This window comes from Protopterus annectens, chromosome 2.part1 (genome assembly GCF_019279795.1).
Source record: "Protopterus annectens isolate FY-2018-M chromosome 2.part1, PAN1.0, whole genome shotgun sequence".
Taxonomy (NCBI): Eukaryota; Metazoa; Chordata; order Ceratodontiformes; family Protopteridae; genus Protopterus; species Protopterus annectens.
Genome location: NC_056729.1, coordinates 1,995,027,362 through 1,995,052,217, shown reverse-complemented (window position 1 = coordinate 1,995,052,217; position 24,856 = coordinate 1,995,027,362). Strand labels below are relative to the sequence as shown.

Here is a 24,856-nt window from a genome sequence, read left to right as displayed (position 1 = left end):
CCTGACTTGCCAGAGCAGAGAAAACCCTCTTCACAACCTCAAAAGCAGACCTCTCAAGACAGAAGGAAGTCAACGGAGCTGGGAAAGTGAGTTTCTGGCCTGTCCCTTCCCTCTGCTCCAAGAGCTGTCTGCCCAAAGCGGAAGCCAGAGCTGAGCTGCACAATGCCGAAGCTCCAAGAGGAACGGATGGCTCCAAAAACGTCTGAATTGACCCTATGCCCTCAGATCTGACCTGGAAGCTTTGGCTCTGAGTAATCCAGATTCCAAGATGTCGGGGCCGGTGCACTGAGAGTAACAGTCCAATTCGAAGACAATGCTCTCTTTGGATCTGAGACAGAAGGGCCCAAGAACACTTGGATCAGAGGACTCTAACACCACAGGTTAGGTCAGAGGAGAAGTAGTAGATGGACAGTGTTCCTGACCCAAGGGGTAAAACCCATGAAGACTCCCTTCTGAAATTGCTCCATGAAGAATCTCATCATCCTTTCCACATCTGCGTCTGTGAGACTTCTAGAGGAATACGAGGATGCCAACGAAGCAGACCTAGAGCGCCGCTTCAAAAAAGGGGAGGGTACCCTGGAAGGGACCAGATCCACACTAGGTGAATAAAATGTATGAGTGAAAGGCTTAGAATCTGGTGACTTTGGATCCAAAGTGGGTCTTGTTGATCCAAGGTTCTTGTACTGGAAAGATACTTGGACAGACCCAAAGGTGGTCAGATCCCAGAAGACTTTGAATCCAATTTCACCCTCTTTTTCTTTGGCTCAGAGGACGTAAAAGCAGAAGATTCAATAGATCTAGACCTTTTTGAAGGGTCCCTAACTTTAATTTTAGGAGGCTGAATTCCAGATAAGGCATCAAAGAATGGAGCTGGCAACATACCTTTTAATATTAATTTGTTTTTTTCACTCAGTTAAAGAATGTGGATTAAAGCCACGACAAATATCACAATCTTGATCTAGCTGTTCCACACCTAACAATAGACACAAAGAGTCTGGGCATCACAAAAAGACATTTATGCCCAAATCTCTCGTATTTCTTGAATCCCTTTTCAGACATAGTGAAGGAAATTTATAATAGCCAGCAACAATAAACAACAATAATTAGAAGAAAGAGTAATAAAAATAAGATAGCATTTTTTTAAAGCATAATAAAAAAAAGGCTAATTAACCACTAAAAAACTGGAGGGTAAAACACCCTTGCAACGAAAAGAGAAATGAGGTAGGAAAGACCTACCAACAATGGTAGTTTAGAATACATTAACAAGTGTATAAGGTAGTGGGAAAGTGAATGAGGAAAATAGAACACTTAAGGGATAGATTAAACTTTCTAGCAGAAAAAGATTTATCAAAAGTAGAATTTGAAAAAAAATAAGACTTGAAAGAGAATTCACTTATCTTAACAAGTTAGCCTGAGTGCTGCAGTCAACTACGTCTAGTTGTGAAAGCAGCAAATGAGATCTGAGGGATATTAGGCATAGTGCATTTTGGGTAGAAAAGGATCTCAAGAGTTTGCTGGTTGCCACAAACGAGAGTAATGGCCGAGTTGGATCCAAGTGTTGGATCCCAACCTATCTGTTGAGGAATGAATGAAAACTGACATCAGATTATTTTTTTTTATAGTTTTGATGAAATTGGTATTACTTTATGCAAGGATGGTGTTCTCTTTTTAAAGGGATGTACTGATTAAAATTTTGTCAGTTTAACTTTGGTGACATCATATTTTCAGAATTGAATTTCTTCACTGTGATGTGTCCTGAATAAAAATAATCATTTTCTTAGTTACACTCATTTGCTCCCCAACATGTCTAACAGAGTACTCTGTATAAAGGGAATTTTTAAAATCTGCCAACTTTATTATATTCCCAAAAACCATGTTCACAATTCTCTTGCTCTTTCCCATCACACCTCCAGTGTTTATCTACCTTAGGAAAAATTCACTAAAGTCTGCTTGGGATATAAAAAAATACATATGCAAACATTTCCAAGCAAAACAACTAACCATTCTGGACTTTGCTGCATACCTGACAGCCATACACATGTCCTCCCACTGTTCCTTTGTAAATTGCCTTTCCAGTCTATCTGCCTAATCTTTTCTAACCTCCTCTAATTGATTCCTATAGTTATCAAGTGATATTGTATATACCTTAACAGCACCTTATGCTCTAAACTTAACTAGAAACTCTACCAGGGCTAGTCTTTTACTTAACACTTCTCTATCCTTTTCTCTTTGTCTATACACTGATATCAATCCTTGGTACGGAAGGCAGTCCCTAACCTGTGGTCCAAATATTTGCTTGGCCTCATTCCACTGTATTACCTTTCCCTTTCTAGTTATTTGCTCCCTATGCCTTGGTTCTTTTCCCAATTTTCTCCTGTAAATTCCGGCCCACTCCTGCTTATTTTCTATACCCCTATCTGCAGTCATCTCTGCTGGCTAAATTTCCTTTCTCCATTCCATTGCTGGTTAATTTTTAGAATACTTTCTGCTACTTTATAAATATAATATTCTGTATGGTAGCTGTTATTCTCCTTAAAGTTCGGGATCCAAAGTCCTAGTCTCTCCTTATTTCTTGAACATGCCCCATCCCGTTTCATCATCACCCATTTTCACTTTGATTTGCAACCTTCTGCTTGTGTTATGTACGTATGCAAGTATTAAATGTGTAGCTCTAAAGTATCCATTCAAACCAGGCAATCCTAAACCACCTTGTCTTATTGGAAAGATCAAGGTATCTTACTAAACTCTTCTCCTCTCCCTCTCCCAAATAAATTCTAGCAACTCTTTATATATTATCATTCACGACTTCTCTAGCTAATAAAAATATGCCTGCGCTATTTATAAAATTAAAAGGACTAAAACCATTTTCACTTCTTGTATCATGTAACTTACTATCCACATCCATAATTGAGCTTCCAGTTTCTTCAATGTTTATATTATCTTTTTAGTCTCATCCCAAATATCATTAACTGCCATATCTGAATCACATTTTAATCCATCCACCTAAATACTTCATGGTATTGTGCCAACATAAATATCAGTATTACTGAACCAATTCAAGAGTTGGTACACAGTTTGCCGCAACTGCCTGTGTTTATCTTTATTAATTTTATATCCTGAAAAGACCTGAAACTGTCTCAAATTTTTCAACAACACATATATGTCATTTTCTGGATTTATCACATTCAAAATAGATCAATCTGTAAATAACGTTGACTTTTCTTGATTGCTATACCAGTTACATCCTTGCATTTGTCAGTAGCTCTAAAAATAAAGGATATAACAAAGTATAAAGTGGACAGCCATGCCTGCTTCCTTTATTAAAACACAGCTTGTTCAAGAGAAACCCTCCCACCTTAATTCCTGCCTTTGACCATTCATGTATTCTCCTAATATGCTGCGGTGGTACGGCAGTAGCGTTGTTACCTCACAGCAAGAGGTTCTCCCGTTCGATTCTTGGCTTGGCTTGGGAGTGTCTTCTGTGTGGAGTCTGCATGTCCTCTCCAAGGTTGGGTAGCGTTTGAAAGACATGCGTGCGTAAATGAGCGTGCCTTCGTTGAAGGTTGGGCATCGAGCTGGCACCTCAGCATTTCGTAAACATCTACTGCCAGTCATTAGTGGACCGGAGTTCCGCTGTGGTGACACCTTACCGGGAAAAGCCAAAAGACAAACATTCGATAAGGAAATGCAAATGCTTCTCTTGTACTACTTGTAAAATCACAGCTGATTCTTACTGAAAGCTTTCTCTGCATCAAGACCTATCAACAACATTGGATCCTCTTGCATTCCGCTTCCCACTGGATAATCATTGTTCTACTGATGTCAAATGTTTGCATTCACTTCACAAAACCACACATCCATATTTGTCCATTCTCACAACACCTTTGACATTCTTTTAGGCAGTATAGCTGTACACACTTTATAATTATGGTTTACAATTGAAATGGGTCTATATGAAGCTAGGTCTGAAGGGTCTTTGCCCTCTTTGGATAACACATTGACCACTACTTTCTTCCAAAATGCTGGTTCTTCCACTTTTAAAATATCATTAACAAAAACTTCTAGATCTTTAGCATTTTCTTCTCTCTTAACTTCTAAACTTCCACAGGAATACCTTCTGTTTTTGGAGACTTCCCTGTTGTTTAAATATATATTACAATTTTATATCATCTCTTCCTTACCTGACTATTGTTTTTGAAACTCATCTTCCTGTAACCTTGGCATAATTAAGTCTTCCATAAATACTTCCATTTGTGCCCTCTCTCAGTTTCTACATTTCCCTGTTTCATACAATTTTTTATAATATTTTCAAAGTATCTGTAATACCTCTATAGGATTTCTGGTTATGTTTCTTGCCACAGGTTCAATAAGTTTGGCAAAAACGCTTTCTACTTTCTGTTACCCCAGTCGTTGTGCTAAAAGTGTCTGGGATCTGGTGCTATCAAGCCTTTCTACACTCCTACGTTATACAAACACTCCCTTGTTTTCCCTTTAGCACTCTGCAGTTGATCCTCCTTTTGTTCTGTGAGATTCTCCCTTATTCTACAATACTTGAACCTTTGTCATCCCCTCTAAATAATTCCCATTACTTCCTCCTTGTATATTTTTCTCTTTTAATTTCTTTCCTTCTGAAGAAAATTCCATCATCCCTAATAACTCTTGAATAGTTTCTGCTTCCCATTCCTTAAATTCCTCCTTTTTACCAGATAAGAAGGAAAGTGCCAGTTTCTTATTTTTACTTAATTACCCTGCATTTGTATCTTAGTTTTTATCAGTGCATGATTTCATATACTTATTGGATGTGTGTCAAAGCTATCAATTCAATGTACATGATCCAGTGAAATATAATGGGCCAGATTCAATGATGCCTACACTAAGTGTACATGATATGTATTCAAGAACATCTCTAACACATTTTCTTTTGTGCTTTCTATTCACTCAGGGTGGCCTTGAAGCTTTGGGCAGGCTGACCCAGTGGAGTAGAATGCTGAGGATCATGGTACAAAGTCAGCTGAGGTGTCAATGGTAAGTGTACATGCAGTCTATACTTTGTGGGAACCTTTATGAATCCCTGTCAATATTTAAAGCTACAAGAAAATCAGTAGGAAAACTAAAATTAGGAAGAAGAAGCTGTGAGTTATGCCTGTGTTGTCTGTTCACTCAGATGGGTGTACACTTAGTGCAGATGTTATTGAATTCTGGGGAATGTCCAGACTAACCCAGTTGTTATACCTTGGTGAATATTAGGTAAGTTCTCTTTTGAGTTCCTACCACTAAATTCATGTCTTCTATACCAAAGTTTTTCATGTATGTCTTCATAAATCTGCCCTCTTTTGTTATATTTTCCATTCTAGGCTCCCTTGACACATCCTCACTATTATAAAACAAGTCCCTGTCCCCACCCATAAAAAGAAGTTATGTTTTGCTATAACATAACATCTGTGTTGTTGATCTTCACTAATCCTTGACTGTGGGCTCTGTTCCGAGCCTCAGAACCAAGCTGGCCATTTACTTCAGCTCGTGCCTTCAAAACTCTTGAGCTAGGCTCTACCCATAATGCTCCCTTCTAAATTACCTCAGATTGTTTGCCTAAATAGTGGCAGAGAAATAGTACATAAGAAGAAGAGACCAGATATGTGTCCCTAATATGAAGCCTGCCCTGGGAGAATTCGATCCACTAAGAGTCTCAGGCTGGGGGGAATGAGGGAGGGGATGTCAAGGATTAGTGAAGATCGACAACACAGATGGAATATTATGGTAAGACATAGCTTCCTTATCTGATGTTGTCAATCTTCAAGTAATCTTTGACTGTGGGACAGAGTCCCCACCTACCTGAATCTTGGGAAGTCTTACAGAAAAATATTCCTAAGCACCATCGAACCAAATGATGCCCATCCCCTAGAGACCCGATCCAATTTGTAATGAGTGGTAAAGGTATGAGGAGAAGACCAAGTGGCTGCTGCACAACTGTCATCTAAAGAAGCTCTGGCATGAAAAACTGCAGAAGTCGCCACAGCTCTAGCTGAGTGGCTTTAATTGGGTGTGAAAGGTTAAGCCAGTTTGGTAGATAAATGCAATACAATCTCTGAGCTATTTAGCCAAGGTAACCTTAGAAACTGGGTTACCCAAAGAAAGTGAGGAAAAGGCAACAAAGAGTTGGTCAGATTTTCTGAAATCCTTTGTCCCATGAAGATAAAATTGTAGCTGTCTGTGGATGTCTAATAAATGAAAGGAATACTCCCCTTTATTGGAGAAATTATGAAAAAAGACCAGTAGCTGAAGTGACTGACTGATGTTAGATTCTGAGACTACCTTTGGTAAAAAAGGATGGATTAGTCGTAAGGGAGACCCTGCCTTGTGAAATATTATGTAGGGTGATTTGCAGGACAAGGCCTATCTGGCAGATGTAATGCCCACTAAAAATAAAGTTTTCCAAGTGAGAAACTTTAAGTCACATTGAGTTGATGGTTTGAAAGGATTGCAGCTAGGTAGACTTTAATTGTTGTGGTAGAAGAACCAGTTTGATAGACGTTAGCTAAAAAATCCAAAACTTTATGAACAGGGGTCATATAAGGATCAAGTTCATTATTAAGGGCCCATCTTGTAAATTTTTCCCATTTACTTTAATACAATTTCTTAGATGAAGGTTTGTGATGGTCCAAAATGATCTGGTGGACAGGAGATGAAAGAGAAGAATGCCTGGCAATCATGGGAACTGGAGAAGCCACACAGTGAGCTTGAGATGATGGAGCTTCAGATGAACCATTCCATCTGGATGAGACAGCCGATATGGAGCTGGGTCCAGCATCCATGGTTTCCAAAGTAGAGGCCAAAGGAAGGGAAACCAAACTTGTCGGGGCCAAAAAGGGGCAATGAGGATTATTGTGTTCTCTGACTTCTTGGCTTTCCTTAGAAACTGGGATATCAGAAGGGTTGGGGGAAAGGCATAGAGAAGACCAGGGGGCCAGTCATGGAGAAGAGCATCTCTGGGTGACTCCCCCAGAGGGAGGATTAGGGCAAAGTAATTGTTGCATTGGTTGTTCAGGGGGATGCAAACAGATCGCAGCAATGTTGGCCCCAGTGACGAAAAATCTCCTTCGTCATCACAGGATTGAGAGACGACTCGTGAGGCATGAGAATGGTTCTACTCAGTTTGTCCGCTATCACGTTGGAGCTCTCTGGAATTTGCTACTGTGAGAAAGTGGTTGGAAGAAATTGCCCATTGCCATACTCTGAGGGCTTCTTGACACAGCGGGTAAGACTTGGTTCCCCCTTGTTTGCTGATGTACCAGACTACCGACATGTTTTCTGTCTGAATTGCTACTGTTCCTAAAGGGAGGGCATCTTGATATGCTTGCAACACCAACAGCACTGCCCTCATCTCTCGAATACTGTGTGTAAGTTGGCCTCCAGTTAGGACCATGTGCCTTGGACTGTTCTTCTCAGATAATACCCCCCCCCCCACCCTATCTAGGAAGAGTCCGTGATCACTATGGCTTGAGGTTGTGGAAGGATGAAAGGACAGTGTCGAGTCCTTTTTGCCATTTGGTGCAGAGGAAACTTTTGATACTGAAGGCTGCTTCAATACTTTTTTAGGCGATTCCAAGGAGGTGCTCAGAGTGGAGCCACCACAAAAGTTCTTGTTTGCAGTAATTGGTAATCAAGATGTGATGTGACATTGGCTGATTTATCAGAGACAACTAGGAGGCTAATAGCCATTGTAGGATTCGCATGTGATATGTGGCTAAGAGTACTAGAGTGGTTGAGGCTGCCAGCAAGCCTAATGCTTGTAGGACCAATTTGGCTGGAACCCTTTTGCTCTGGATAATATGTCTGACCTGAGATATGATCCTTTGTAGCATTTCTAGCGCAAGAGAAGCAAGACCTGCAACTGTATCCAACAGGGCTCTGATAAATTCTAGTTGTTGTTAGGGTTGAAATTTTGAATTTTTGTAATTTATTGTAATGCCTAGAGATGCACAAAGATGCAGAGTGTAATCTCTCACCCGTTCTATCCGATGTCTGGTGATAGTGGTAAGGAGCCAGTCATCGAGGTACAGAAATACTTGAAATCCTTGCAATCTGAGATGAGCTGCTACCACAGCCATGCATTTGGTAAACTCCTGGGGGCTGAGGTGAGTCCAAAGGACAGTGCTCTGAATTGGAAATGACTGGCTCCCAGCTGGAATCCCAAGAATCTCCTGGAGTGTTTGTCCATTTTTATGTGGTAATATGCATCTTGGAGGTCTAGAAGTGTCCTTAGAAGGCATAGGACAAGTGTCAAGTTTATCAGTCATTAGACAGGAATTATATAGTGCACACAAACACTACAGAGAAAATAACAGCAGAAGGGAATTTCTTCTTTTTTTTTTAAATGGGAAAGAAAAAAAGAGAAGGAAAAAAGAATACCAACTATGGTATTGAAGAAATACCTAGGAAGGTAAAGGAGTACTAACAATGGTACATGGAAAGACTACCAACGATAGGAAGAAGAAGTGGGTAGGAGATAAGAGTTAGGAGATAGTTTAAAGATAAATAACCAGGAAAAAGCTTACTTTAATAAAAGCTAAAGCTCGAGAGCAGTGGTACACATCTGAGTCACAAAACAGCAAATGAGATCTGAAGTAATTTAGAGAGAAGAATTATGGGTAGAGCCTAGCTTGAGGGTTTGGAAGGAGCAAGCTGAAGTAAACGTCCGAATCGGTTCTGAGGCTTGGAATCGAGCCCACAGTCAAGAATTACATGATGACTGACACCATAAGATTTAATATTCCCTGCAGAAAGAACATTGCATCCAAAATTTTATTAAGCTCCATAACAGCAGTTTTTTTGGTGGAATATAAATATATGCGAGCAAAACCCATCTCCTTTGCTAACAGCCCCTTACTACCACACATCTACAATTATTGTCTTTTTCATATTTTATCACTATTGGGATCCCTCTATCAATCATTGTTATTATTCCTCTTTTCATTTGCCCTAGTTGTTCTGCTGAATATTCATCCTTAAGTCCTTTATCAAATTCACATGCTCATTTCTAGCCAAATGTGTCTCCTGCAACATCACGATTTATACCATCAATTTCTTAATATAATTCAATACTTTTTGCTTTTTGCCTTTATCTATAAGTTCATTTATATTTTATGATATATTAACACAGTAGCTATTGTGACAGAAAGCTATTAGTCCCACCTATTATACATGACAGTTCTTTTGAATGTGTATTTCCATCTTTTAGCTCATGTGCACACAATAATGTTTGGCAGGCTGATTTATTTTGTAGTTGCTTGCTCTCATATCCATTTCAACCCATGTCACATTTTCATGATTTTTTGATTCAGTAAAAACACAAAAAAAACTAAATAAATGTTCAGAATCTCTCTCTCTTTTTAACTTAGAAAAACACACAAAACTATGTACATTTTCAAGAAATTAAGTTTACTCCTGTAGATAGGAGCAGTTGACCCAAGTTGACAGTTGTACCCAAAGGCATTATCTAATCTAAAATTAAGGTTACCACCATTTTATCATATCTTGTCTATAATAGGAAGGAAATTAGGGTCGAAATTTATAAATGCAAATATCTTAGAAATGTTTCGTGACAGGGACTGAGAATCCCATACACATTATAGATTTGGGGTGTCCAACAAGTGGCCTAGAAGTCACAATCTGGTCCATCAATCATTTTATCTGGCTGAAGGCAGGCAGCTAAATTTTCATTTTTTGAAATTAAAAGTGTCTTGAACAAAGCTTATTGCTATTAAACCAGTGTCTTCTGGATATAGAAAATTAGTTAGACCAGTATGAGTATTGCCAGTGATAAATGTAATTTTTTTTGTATTTTTTTTTCACCCTGTCCATGTGCTTGCTGCACATGAGAGTATGAGCAAGAACCACAGTCCATAGCTTTACAATGCAGAGTCAAGTTTCAGTGTGAACACTCAGGAAGACAAGCAGACAACATATAAAACACTGATGAATAAAAATCACTATGGCTCTATAATGCAGCCTGTCTTTATTTTCCAGAATTGGATTGCATTGTTCTGAGTCTTTGATCTTTGTCATTTTACCATTTTTTTGTCTGCTGCTTTCCTGAAATTTAGTTGGGAATGAAGAAAAACACCACTTTACAGAAAATAATTATCTGTTGCAGAAAAATGTGTTCACTGTTACTGAATGTCAGCAGCAATTTAATTTTTGTAAGACATGGAGTTATTTTTGAAATACTTCAGACTGGTCTCTTCCCAGACTTAAACAGGAGCCTGAAATATGGAGTGAGAGTTTGTTCCTGTTTGGACAACCGAAGTGTTTACACTAATAAAATAATGGTGGCTGGTACTGAGTGTTTTCTAAGTAGGATATAATTTCTTTTAATGAAGTGAGAAAAGGGCCGTGTATCCATGAACTGGTGCAGGAGAACAGGAGCCCCATGCTCTTCTTCTGACTGCCAACTGAAAGAAAGGAAAAAAGAAGTTATGTACTTACCATAGCACTCCATCTGTGTTGTCCAGTTTAATTCCACCTTGACTGATGGGTTCAGATCTGAGCCCTCGGATCTGACTTGGCCATTGCAAAAGCTAGTGGCAACCTTGAACACTTGAGCCTCTCCCTTACCCAGAATGCACCACCCCTTTACCTCAGATCTTGTTTGCAGAACACAGCAAAAGGCTAAAACTTTTACCGATACAGAAAGAAAAATTAAAGCACAAAGCTATATCTGGACTCATAAAATGCAAGGGAAAGACCCCAAGACTGGCTGTATCCACTCGCTCTTCAGATAACATTGGATGGGTGTTGGTGGGTGGGGAGTCGAGGAGGAATAAAAATGGACAATACAGATGGAACGTTATACTAAGTATATAACTTTATAATTTTTATTCCATCCTCGACTAATGGGACAGCATCCCCAGCTACTACAATCCTAGGCTGGCCTCAAGGAAGGAAATTCTTCAGCACCATTGAGCCAAATGAAGCCCTACTTCTAGAAAGTAGGTCCAGTTTATAATGAGAGATGAAAGTGTGAGGTGAAGTCCAAGTTGCTGCTGCACAAATATCATCCACAGAGGCTCACGAATGAAAGGCTGAGGAAGATGCTATCGATCTAGTAGAATGAGCACGTAATTACTTAGTTAACGGCAAATTCAATTTATCATGAATGAAAGAAATACACTTAGGGAAACTTTAGACACTGGTTTGCCCAATTTCTTTTCCATAAAGGAAGCAAATAACTGATCTGACTTTCTGAACTCCTTTGTCCTGTGTAAGTAGAAATACAATTACCTAACCACATCTAGTGAAAGCAACAAACATTCATCTTTGTTTGTATAACTTGGGAAGAAAACTGGTAGGTTGATAGAATGGTTAATGTTGGATTCTGATACAACTTTGGGCAAAAAGGATGTATTAGTTCGTAATGTAAGTATATCTTTATGAAAAATTAGGTATGGAGGTTTCACCGACAAAGCCTGAATTTCTGAAATTCATCTGACCAAAGTAATGACCACTAAAAATAAGGTCTTCCAAGACAGAAATTTGAGACAGCAAGTATTTGCAGGTTTGAAGGGCGGAACAGCCAAAGCTTGCAGTACTACAGTTAAGTCCCATTGTGGAGTTGGATCTTTAACTGGAGGTTTCAACAGAAGTGTTCTATGTAGAAAGGTTTTACAAAGTTTATGTGAAGCAAGGGAAGAACCATCAATGCCAACATGAAAATTAGAAATTGCTGCTAACTGAACCTTTACTGTGGAAGAACTGGCCCCTTAATCAAAAAGCAATGACAAAAACTCCAGGATAGTGTGAATCAGTGCATAAAATGGTTCCACATCACTTTGAAGTGCCCAATGCACAAATGTCTTCCATTTGCTAGCATAAATTTTCCTTGTAGATGATTTCAGGGAAGATAATAGAATTTGGTAAACCGAGGAAGAGAGCATGGGTTTGTCTGGCTACTACTGGAAATGGAGAAACCAAGTTGTCAGCTTGAGCTTTGGAAGATACGGATGAACCAGTTCTATCAGGTGAAACAGAAGGTTTGGAACTGGATCCAGAATCCAGGGTAGATGGATCAAATGAGGCTACAGGTAGGGGAACCAAATTTGTTGAGCCCAAACGGAAGCAATGAGAATTAACTTGCTCTTCAACCTGGCAGCTGTCTGAAGGAATTTTGATATCAGAGGGATTGAAAGATAAGCATGCAGTAACACAGAGGGCCAATTATTGAGAAAAGCATCCCTTGGTGACTCCCCCTGTGGGGGGATGAAGACAAAGTAGCTGTTGCACTTATTGTTTAGGGGAGATGCAAAGAGATCGCAGCAAGGCTGGCCCCACTTGTGAAACATCTCGTTCACTACTTTTTGGTTGAGGGACCATTAGTGAGGTAACAAAATGCACCTGCCTAGTTTGTCTGCTAGTATGACGGTCTTTCTCGGAATGTGTGTTATTAAGAGAAAGTGGTTGGAAGAGACTGCCCATTGCCACACTCGTAGTGCTTCTTGACATACAGGGTATGACCTGGTTCCTTCTTGTTTGTTAATGCACCAAACCACTGACATATTGTCTGTTTGTATCGCAATAGTTCCCAGTGGGAGAACATCTTGAAAGGCTTGCAATGCTAAAAACACTGCTCTCAACTCCAGAACATTTATATGCAAATTGACCTCTTCGGGGACCACATGCCTTAGACTGTCTTTCCCAGGTAATGCCCCCCTCACTCCAGCTGGGAAGCATCCATGGCCACTATGGCCTTGGGCTGAGGAGGGACAAATGCAGTAGTCGTTTTGACTGGGTCCACCACATGAGATCATTTTTGCATAAGTTGGTAATTCATATTGGAACAGACAGAGGTAGCTGAAGTATTAACCACTGAAATGCCAATATCTAGCAAAGAATCCTCATGTGAAATCTGGCCAGTGGAACAAGGGGTATTGCTGCCAACATTGACCCTAATAATTGTAGGACTAGATGAGCGGGGAGTGTGGTACTGCAAAGTATCTTGTTGACTTGCGATTTTTAGAGTCTGAATTCTGGAAAGGGGAAAAGAATCCATTGTTGAGCTTGTGTCAAGAAGCTCCCCTATGAACTCTATTGTTTGAGATGGTTGAAGACTTGACTTTTCAAAATGTATGGTTATCCCTAACTGCGCACTAATCTGGATTACGTTTTCTCTTGCCATGACAAGGTGATGCCTGGTTGGGGCAGAAATGAGCCAGTCATCTAAGTAAGGAAACACCCAGAATCTGTGCAGTCTCAAGCGAGCTGCTACCACTGCCATACATTTGGTGAATACCCTGGTGGCTGTGGTGAGACCAAAGGGTAGTGCTCTGAATTGATAATGACTGACTCCTAGCTGGAAGTGTAAGAATTTCCTGGATCACCTGTTCATTTTTATATGATAGTACGCATCCTGGAGATCTATTGAGCACATCCAATTGTCTTTTTCTAGAAATGGAAGAATTGACGGAACCATGACCAGATGGAAATTTATCTTCCGAACAAAGTTGTTCAGACTGCTGAGATCCAGAATTGGTCTCCAGACCAATTTTCTATGGCACTAAAAAGAATCTCTAGTAAGTTCTGGATCCTTTCTGGTCTAGGGGGACCTATTGGATGACACTTTTGTTTATCAGCATTTGGATTTGAAATGCTGCTTGTTTCCTATGACTGGGTGGAATATCAGATATTTTCCTGGAGTTTGGAGGACAAAGAGAAAATGGAATTATATATCCTCTGGATACAATCCTCTGCACCCAAGTATCTTTTGTTATTACCAGCCAGGCTCTCCAGTGCAAGGACAAATGACCCCTTATTGCCTCCAGAGGGGGACAATCGGACCTCCTTTCAGGAGCACTGGAAGAGTTTGCCAGAGAAGGATTCTCTGAACCCCTGATGTTGCAGGCCTCCTCTGTCACAAGGGCAGCGTCTACCATTTGAACTTCCCCCTCTGCCTCATGGATGAGTTGGAAATCGAATGTACAGTCACCAGCTGAGAAGTGACGGAATCCTTCACCTCTTCAGACATGGTTCCTTTGAGGGTACTTGAAAGATCCTTAATCAGATCCCACTGAAGTCTAGTAAAATGTGCCAAGTAGTTCAGAGACCTTAAGGCAAAGGTCACTAAGCATAGATACGCTTCCCAAATCTGTCCTTCACCCACGACTCCTTGTCTGGAGGATGGATAGAGGTGCTTTCTTCAGCAAGCTCCTTTCTAGTGACCACTGCCACAAGCATGGCATCAACAGGAGGATAGTTTGAACAAAACTGCTTAGACTCTGGAGGGGTCATAATCTTATCTGGCTTCGTCAGAACAGGCTCAATGGAGTCAGGTTCCTTCCATGCCCACTGCAAGACTAACACCAGGAGCTCATCAGTGGGCAGTACCACTCAGGTAGTAGATAGGCTGGTACCAAAAGCCTACAGTAGTACAGATTCCTCCAACGAAGGGTTGCTGAACATCCAGCCACCTCTCTGTTTCAGGATCTCAAGGATGTCTCCGACTGAGACATCTTTGGGAGGTGATCGTGGGGATGCTTTATCCTCATCAAAATATGTGTCCTCGATGACTGATTCAGGGGAATTGATATGATTTCTCTTGCATGTCCTCTTCTTAGGAACCACCTTGATGGGATATCCAGGAAGTTATCAGAAGAGGAGGGGAAACCCTGCTGAGAAGCATGGGGTTTGGTATCGACTGTCCCTGTAAAGAGTTAAGCTGAGACTAAAGCGGCAGAAGTGGAACAGAAGAAGACATAGGATCCAAAGGGGGAGGCATCACCTGGGTCTGAGATGCAAAAAGAGCTCTCTCTAGAACCCTGAAGTCATACAATCCTGGAGAGGGATAAGAAAATGGATCTGAAAGGCCATGCCGCTGATCCCTGGTCCTGCCTTGCTCCAAGGACTGCTGCCCGGATGCCAAAGTCAAACCTGAACTGACCATCACAGAGGCTCCGAGATGCCGAGATGGCTCCAAAACCCTCAGAGTTGACTGCAGCACTTCAGACCCAACAGGGGAGCATAGTTTACAAGAGCTCTCTGGATACAATTGAACTGAAGAACCCACAGCGAGTCTCGTATCTGGGGATACCAGAATCCTCTGATAAGAAAACGACAGTGCCAGATGACTCAGATCCAAGGGCTCTGACACCTGGATAGGAGTCAAAGGAGGAATTGGTAGAGTAGGAGTAGTGGATACAAGGACCTCCCTCCCGATGGGGTAGGAGCCGAGGAAGGGCCAGGCTGGCTCTGTGCTGACAGGATCTTTCTCACTAGCCTCTCTACATCTTCTTTGGTGAGACTTCTGGATGAATAAGTGGATAGAGCTGATGGAGACTTTAACCGTTCTAAAAATGGAGAAGACCCTCTAGATGGAACCGGGTCCACTGAAGAAGAGTACCTCATTTTATGCAAAATTGGTAAGGAGGACATCTGATCCAAGGTCTTCAGATCAGAAGAATCTTTAGTTGTCAGAGACTTTGGATTCAAGGAAACCATCAGATCCAAGGGCTTGAATTTGGTCTTTGGTGAATATGAAGAAAGTGTAGGCTCCAATAATTTTTGCTTCTTCTTTGCATGGTCTTAATAAACTATGGGATCCAAAGAAGTTCTCTTGGTTATTTTTCTGATGACCTGGAGGCTACAGAAGAGGTGTTTGGAGTAGTAATGGCCGTCTTTTTAGATTTTTCTTTGAAAGGTCAAGATATAGCCTCTTTGAAGGAAGAAGGCAAGAGACCCTTACGAATAAGTTTGTTCCTGTGATCTATCAATGCTCTAGGATTGAAGGTGTGACAGATTGCACAATTCTCCTGGAGGTGGAAAGGACCTAAACAAAAAACACACAAGGAGTGCAAGTCAGACATAGGGATTTTCTGACAGCATTTCCCATACTTTTTGAACCTAGCTGGGCTCTTTTCTTTTTCATCTATCACCAAAGATAAAGGCCAAGCACAGTCACAACCACAACAACAACAGCAATCAAAGCAGTCAAATTACAACTTAAACTGAGAAAGTCTTTTTTTTTTTTTTTGTTACAGAAGGACAGGAAGAAAGTACCAACAATGGTACTGAAGACTATGATAATCATAGGTAAGAGGAAGAGGGTTACTAACAATAGTAACCAGAAATTCTGTGAATGGTAACAAGGAAAGAAAGCAGAGATTTGCTGGAAAGGTAAGGGAGAAGGATTAACCAGTAAATAAATAAATAAAATTTAACTAAAGTAGGTTAAAGCAATTAAACAAAAAAGTTTAAGTTTTGAAATTCTACTTATTGCCCAAGCTCAAGAATACAATGGACCACATCTTTTTGCTGGAAGTGGCAAACGAGATCTGGGGTGAAGGGGGTGGTGCATTCTGGGTAAGGGAGAAGTTCAAGAGTTCAAGATTGCTACAAGCTTTTACAAAGGCAGAGTCAAATCCAAGGGCTCGGATCTGAAAAAATCAGTCGAAGATGGATTAAAAATTGGCAACATCAGACCTGAAGTTCTTGGAAATACACAGGAAAATCCTTAGAAAAGGACATTAACTGTCAAAGTAAAGAGTGGAAAAGAATGTGAATTCAGGCAGTTTATCTGCTTTTTCTGATCACTGTTAAATTAATCACTGATGGTGCTTGTCAGTGGGACAGTTTGTGTGTCTGACAGCAACATGTTTAAATATTTTAGTGTGGCCATACTATTTTGAACTTTTATCTGGCTTGGTTTGAATGAAATAAGATAAAAGGAATAACTGTGGACATTATTCTCATTATTTTTTTTAATTCACTACAGTCAGGCATTTAATGTGTGCACAGTCAATAAAGTGGCAATAGTTGAATGGTATGGAGTTAGTGGATGAAAGTTACTGATTTTTTTGCTGTTGTTTGACCACAATCAAACAGTCACTGGTCTGGCTTGGCAGGACTAGTGTGCTTCTGTGTGATATGAGTTGAAATATATTGCTGTGGATGTAATTTATTTCAATTATCACAAACAACCTCAGAGGTGTACAGAAAAAGTGAGGCTATTTTCTATATTAGAGGGTTATGAGGTGGGGAGGCTGCATTGTATATGTCAGAGTGTAGCAAATTGAAATACTCTGCTGTGACCATTACTTAATTTACTTGAGCACAGTCAAACTTTATGAGTGTGTCCATCAAACTGGTTAGACATGTGTTCATGGAGTACAGAAAAAACTCAAAGATAATTCAGTTTTGGACTTAGTATATGTTTACCTAGATTAGCAGTTTCAAACTCAATATACACAGGACTGCAGTTTCAAAAATAGCATATACTCATCTAGCAGATTAAGTGCTGAATAAATCCAATGTGGCTCACCAAATTTTCTTAAGTCTGATATGTGGCCCCAAGACAAAAATGCTAGGTAGCCCTGTTATTAATGTTTAAGTCAGGTTGCACACACATTTCTGGAGAGATCTTCTGATACACTTTAGCCAAATTACACATTCTGTATTATTTTGAATCTAGTCGCATCAGAACTTTACTGTTACATATCTAGAAAAGCAGGGGAAATCTGGAATAAAAAATATTTTGGTAGAGATACGTGATAAGTATTGTACCCTCCTCTTTCCAATTACCATGAAACCTCTTTCCTGTTCTACAGTATCATGCATCAAGCATATTAAACACTGTATTTGTACTTCAAACACACATATACTTTACACATACCTATATGTTCACACCAAAACAACACATAAATATAACACATGTACACATACACACACACATACACACACACACACACACACACACACACATACACACACACACACACACACATTTTGCATTTTGTGTATGGCTTCACATCTTTTGCTGAACAGTAAATGCACTACTGTTAATTACATGATTTTGACAAAATGATGTTGCATCTAGTAGAGCTTATCAATAGTTCAGTGTAGCTACATATACAAGAGATTCTATTAGTCTTTGTAAAAAAGTTAAGAAAAAGTAGAATCTTATTTCTGTGTCTGTTGGGCTTCTTTTTCAAATTTAGAAATAGCTATATTACTTATGTGAATGGCTGTGTAACCATATCCATCAGTCATGTTAAAGTATTGCATTTAAATGGTGAATATCACGATACTAACACACACTAATAAAGAATGTGTATGATTTAAATATGCTGCTGCCCTTGATGCTGATTAATACTGACTTCCTTATATTTTATTTTATTGTATATGAGACTGCAGTCCATTTAAACATTAAAGTTTTAATTATTCTGCCCTTCTTCTTGAGTTTTTGATTAAATAAAGTTTACTACCGTAATTAAAAGCTGAGAGCAGCACTTATTGTAAGGGAGTTTTGTCCACTGCACCCCTAATATGTTTGTGTGGGGGGTAGCCTCACAGTCCAAAAATCTACATAAATTAACTCTTATATCACATAAAACAGAACTTTTACAGAAGTTTTGTTCACCAGTATAGACAACTATTTAATGTTCTCTAAGTAATTTATTCTCAGAATTAGTACAGGTAGTAAGCAAGTGTGTCAGTGATGCAGTCCTGAAATTAAGGGATGAAGGGGCACAGTATGTTTTAAGGTGGTTATCCTTATTTTAAAATATAATTTGTAGTACATGATAAGAGTTACTGATTCAAATATTGTAATCTTTGGAAATGAATATTTCACTTGGAAAGTCAGACAGCTAGATGACATTTTACTATACTGTTGTGAACTATCTAATAGTAAAAGATGTGGATTTGTATGTGTGTGTGTGTGTGTGTGTACCACTGGCACTTTACAAGCTTCTATGGATACATAATTGGGCCTGTGATAAGTGTGATAAAAATATACATCAGTTATGAGCCAGCAAGACATTACCAGAGAGTCACAGGGGCTTTCAGGCAGCATATGAAAGTCATATGTGTGTAGAACAGTCAGATCTTGTGAAGCACAAAACAACTGATGGGCTTACAGGCTACTCTACTGAAAGACTAAAGAGTTAGTCCATTCAAGGCCTTAATTGTAGCAGCCTGAGTAAGTACTGTCTGGAGAAGGCTACCATGATTCTGAATACAAAGACAGAAAGAAGGAGAGAGAGAGACACACACAAAGAGAGAAAGAGACAGAAGTTGGTGCATATGGTGCATTTTCTGGCAATTGGTTTCATAAACAGGGAAGAATCGGTAAATATAATTATCGGTTCTCTATGAAAACAAAACTATGACAATATTTCATATACATAAAATGTGTATGTATAAGACTATTTAATGTACAAGAACTTTGTAAGACTAACTGGTGTCAAATTTTTGCCTTGATCCAGAAAAATGCACCTGTTAAAACAATGATAATTATAGATGATAGTGATACAGAAATCCCAAGAAACAGATGACCTTAATGAGCATGATGTCTTCATCAATGTACATTAACTTCATACTAATTTGTATAGTCCTCCAATAGATTTTTTTTCCTGCTGTTGTTGTTTAACTGTCTATACTTGTAAAATACTCCATTAACTTTCTTTAGCTTCTGACTGTGGAAAAATAAATAAAATGAATGTAGCTTTATTGAATGACAATGTTGAATTGTGTCCTGTTTCATTTTTAGAGTCGACTAAAAATGCTTCACAATCCAGCTTGCCCTACCCTGCATCCCAAAACAACTCCAAACTCCTACTGTAACAGTAGCCTCCACAGACGCTGATGATGTGAGTACACACTTAGATTAAATTGCTGCTAACCACAGGCACAGAAGGATGGTTCTTGTATTAGTTGTTCCATTTTCTGTGGTGTGCTGGGTCCATGCTGAAGTAGGCTGTTGAGTTTTATCACTGGGTTTACATCCTGGACCTAAGTTTGGAAGGTTTCAAAGAATAAGAAAGGTATTGCTGTTAATGTTAGCAGGTCTTGATTTGTACATATGTACTGGACTGGACTGTGTATGTTGCATGTGTTAGGGAAGGGGCCATATATTCCACAACACATCTTAATGCATAAATAGAGAGGAATTGACAGGGCTGAGTAGTTGTAGATGATGCAGGCAAACAGCAAGGCTGCAAGGTAACCTAATCAGGCATAACATGTTCTGCTTGTTAAAAGTCTTAATAGTGAATTGGAAGCCAGCATTCCTATGTCTCTAGACAGGAATATCAACTGCATTTAGTACAACACATTACAAGATCATTTGCCTTGTAAAATTACTCAGAGGTATGACCCTGCTATTTCCAGGTGTGTCTGCATGTTGTAGAATTGGGTTATGCACAGGATATTCTCCATTTATGTGCCATTAATATATGACCTTCATTTTTCCCTTGGCACAATGACAAAAGCAGTCAAAGGAATACACATATACAACAATTCTGCTGTTACATGCACATTCACAGATGTGTTGTTTGCCTGTATAATCACCTATTGGTGTTTCTTTTCTAAGAATGCAGCCCAAGGAGCTGAACATTTGAGCAAAAGAAAACCTATCTTGAAGTAAATCATATAAATTTATGTCTGACAAGAAAACAAAATTGAATGTTTAAGCATTAAAAACACCACAATACACTTACCTGTAATCCAGGCTCACCCTTACTTCCTTGATTACCCTATATAGACATAACAACAAATATTTATATCAGTTTAACATAACCATAAAAAAAGCTTTATTGTTATATAAAATATTTACATTCACCTGCATAAAGTTTGTTCTATTCTTTCTCCAGAAAATCTTACTTCTTACTATCTGCAATCTTACAATTTGATAAATAGTCATTTAACATCAATAATGTTAAAATGCTTTGCAAATGAAACAAGCCATATTCATCAATAAACCACCATCCATAGCAACATTACTTTTTTCAGTTATGTCTATAACAACAATATAGCTCAGTGCCATTTCATAAAAAAATAAGTTATGTACTCACCATAGTGTTTCATCTGTGTTGTCCATTTTCATTCTTCCTTAACCTGTGGGTTCAGATCCTAACCTTGGATCCAACTTGACCATTTTCTATAACCCTACGATCTGATTCTCGAGTTCCTCCCCTTACCCATAATGCCTCATTCCCCCAGATTACCTCAGATCGACTTTGCTGTTAACATATAATAGTATATCTATCTCTATATACAAATCTGAAACATATAGGCAAAAAGTTGAGGGGCTCAAACAGGAACAGTATTCCTATAGACATATCTGTCAGGTCTCTCACAGTTATAGATGGGGGAAGGAGAGAGGGAGGGAAAGTGAGGAAGAATGAAAATGGACAACACAGCTGGAATATTATGGTGAGTACATAACATCTTTATATGATGTTATTTTCATTCTGAGGAAGGTCTTACACAGTTTAGATGATGCCAGAGAAGATGAATTGTCTCCAGTGTGATAATGTGAGATGGCTGCCAGTTGCACATTAATAGTAGAAAAACTTGCCCCGTCTTGCAAAATAGAAGCAAGAAAATCTAGAACTGCAGGAATAAGAGACGTAAAGGGTCCAAATGTTTTTGGTGAGCCCATATTCAAAACCTCTGCCATGTACTTTTATAAATTTTCCTGGTCAAGGCTTTTGTGTGAGGATATTAAAATCCTCTGAACTTGTAAGGAAAGACTGGTGTTTCTAGCCATCATCGGAATTGGAGAAACTATGCGGTTAGTTTTAGTCTTGGAAGATCTGGGTGAATCTGCCCTGATGGGTGGGACAGGAGATCTGGATGCAGTTCCAGTGTCCATGGAGGGCATATTAGTTGAGACAACAAGAAGGGGAACCAGACTTGTCAAGGTCAAAAGGGGGCAATGAGGATCCCCTTGCTCTTCAACCTCTGTGCTTGCAAGGATAGCCAAGAGTTTATCTCCAAAAAGAAACCTCAGTCAGCACCTGTCACCCCTATCAATGAGGGACACAGGTGGATTCCCTGGGACAAATTTGTGGTTTCCCATCCACTCATCAAGGTTGCGCTTGAAGAGGGTCAGTGAGGTGCTCTGTTTGACAAGTATGGGAAGTGTATTCCAGAGATGGGGCAGCCTCTGGGAGACAAACCTGTCTCTCCGGCAGGTTTTGTTCAGGCCTTTCAAGTGGGTAATGCGTGAGGAGTTAGAATTATGGATATGGAGCATCTCTAGTAGGGCAGGGTCCTAGATTGCCTTGTAGGCGAGACACAGATCACCCCTGAGCAATCTGTATGGTATCAAATACAGTGATAGTGATTTGAGCCTCTCTGCACAGGACAAGTGTTGGAGGCCATGGATTCTCTTTGTGAGGTATTAATTGGCCTTTGCAGTTGGTGCAGATGTTTGGAGAGGTACATACCAAACAGAGCGTTATACTCAATTATTGGTCTAATGAGGGAGGAGTATAGAGAAGTAATAACCTCCTTTTTTCTGGATGCAATCCCTTTACTTATGAGATGAACTAAGTAAAAGCCTTTTCTGACTACTGATGCTACATGATGGTCGAATGTGAGGTTATCAACCTGAGTGCCTATGTCTCTCACCACAGGTTGTGTGCTTAGGGGGTTGCCACTGATGTGGTAATCAGCAGGGATTGTGTTTTTGGCAAATGGTATGATGATAATTTTTTTTTTTGCATTTAGCTTGAGGCCATGACTTTAGCACCAGTCATTAGTTGCTGTGAGACCCTCTTGCAGTATGTTAACATCATTTGGGGAGTCAATAACAGCACCCAACTTACAGTCATCCGCAAACGTAGTTGGTCAGCCACAGGCCTTTTGTCTTTGCCTGGACCTCTGAGAAGGAGATGCCAAACAGTAGAGGTCCCAGGACAGATCCCTGAGAACTCCACTAGTGACAGGTTTGCTATCAGAGGTGGAGGCACCTATTTTGACTTTGAGGGTCCTGTCAGTGAGCCAGTTGGCCACCCACCTTATGCCAAACCCTCACTACTTCTTGATATCGAGGGTGAGATCTGGTTCTTCCCTACTTGTTAATGTACCATACCACAGACATGTTGTCCATTTGTATTGAAACAGTTCCTAGAGGAAGAAAGCTCTGAAGTCCTTGCAACACTAGCAGCACCGCTCTCATCTCTAGGACACTGATATGCAAACAGGCCTCCTGTATGGACCATGCGCCTTGGACTATCTGAGCCAGGTAATGCCCCCCCCCTCCCCTCAGCTGGGAGGTGTTGGTGGTCAGTGTGGCATTGGAGGGTGGAAGGACAAATGGTCATTCTTGTTTGACTTCTTCCAAATGCAGCCACCATAGAAGTAAGTCTGTGCACACTTGGGACAATTTGATCGGATGACTGAGGAGGTAGAAGTGTAAAGACCATTGAAACACCAGTGTCCATTGAAGGATTCTCATATGTAAAGCATGCTGTTGGGATTAAGGTTAATGTGGCAGCCATCAAACCTAATATTCTGAGAAGACCACAATACACACCCTAGCTTGTGCACCACTGTGTCACCTGTAAAGCCCATAAGACTACACAGTAAACCCAATAAGACACACAGACATCCTTCTCACCAGGCTGGATTAGGAAATGTTCATGGTCAGCCATCTGTCAGGTGCCAGGATCCACCATATCACACAAGCACTTAAGTTTCTCAACAGCAGGTACTGTTATGACTCTGTCATAGCCCATGTTGGTGTGAACGACTTGAGACTTACCTCTCTGGACTATATGAAGAGAGACATAAGTGAGCTCTCGGACTATGTGTCTCAGGCATGTATGTCCTTAGCCTTACGCAGCATTTTACCTTCACCTAGAATGATGCGTCAGTACAAACAGAAAATGACTGACTTTAATAATTGGATTAGTTTTTGGGTGCCATTCTAAGGGGAGCCAGTATCTGTCAGGCTGGGATGACATGATCGACAACCCTCGCTGCTTTGCCAGAGATGATCTTAATCTGTCACCCCTGGGATTTTGTCTACTGGCTAAGGCTCTTGCCACCCCCATAGTGGCCTTTTTAGGCAGTATCACAAGGACGAAACTCTCAATATAAAAATACCAACCAAAAATAACCTCAAGGTCATGCTACTAAACGCTAGGAGTTTTAACATGAAACTGCACTCACTGGAAGCAGTCCTCACCCTGGAGGATGCAGACATTTGTACAGTCACTGAGACCTGGTTCAAGGCTGTGGAGAGCCCCCAGCCATACTGGGTTACACCTCCAGCCACACGTTCAGACCACAAACTGAAGGCAAGAAAACTAAAGGAGGTGGTGTATCAATATTCATCAAGGATAAATACACCTCCAGATTGGTCAAACAGTATGATGACCTAGAGATACTTCAGGTGCAATTAACTGTTGGTAGAACACTTATTCAAGTCACTCCCAGCTACAGAATGCCCTCAGAGAATCAGAACACCCACTCTGCCTATTTGGATCAACTTGAGTCTATCAAGATCCATCCTAATACCATAGTTTTGGGCGACTTTAACTACCCTAGCATTGACTGGGTGAATTACTTATGCTCAAACTCACCTGCCCAAAGGTTCCTCAACTTTGTTATCTCCAGTGCTCTGGATCAGCTGACTGACACCCCCACCAGGGTCACCAGCATCCTGGACCTGGTGCTTACAAGGGCCCTGGACAAGGGGAAATCTATGCATACAGCCTACCTAGACCTGGCCAAGGCATTTGACACTATCCTTCACTCAGGCATCATTGACAAACTCTCCCAGCTAGACATCAAACCTTATATCATAAGGTTGGTTGCGAACTGGCTCTCTGATAGGACCCATACAGTCAAAACAGGGGAATCCGCCTCCAACAGCAGACCCATTTATCAGTGGTGTTCCACAGAAATCGGTCCTGGGACCTGTACTGTTTGGAATCCATTTCTCTGAAGTACAAGTTAAAACCAAGGGACTGTGGCTGACAAAGTTTGCTGGTAACTGCAAACTGGGTGCGGTCATAGAATCTCCAGACAATGTCAACATCCTTCAAGAAGGTCTTACATGATCAAATGATTGGTGCCA

The 24,856-nt window shown here is 40.2% G+C and overlaps 1 protein-coding gene across 1 annotated transcript in view; it reads right to left on the bottom strand.

The window, feature by feature from the left end:
* COL21A1 (collagen type XXI alpha 1 chain) overlaps window positions 1-24,856 on the bottom strand; it is a 4,597,064-nt gene that overhangs the window by 790,754 nt on the left and 3,781,454 nt on the right. The window contains exon 23 of the mRNA XM_044063368.1: window positions 20,484-20,519. Coding sequence (XP_043919303.1) covers window positions 20,484-20,519 — 36 coding nt within the window. The remainder of the gene's footprint in view (window positions 1-20,483; window positions 20,520-24,856) is intronic.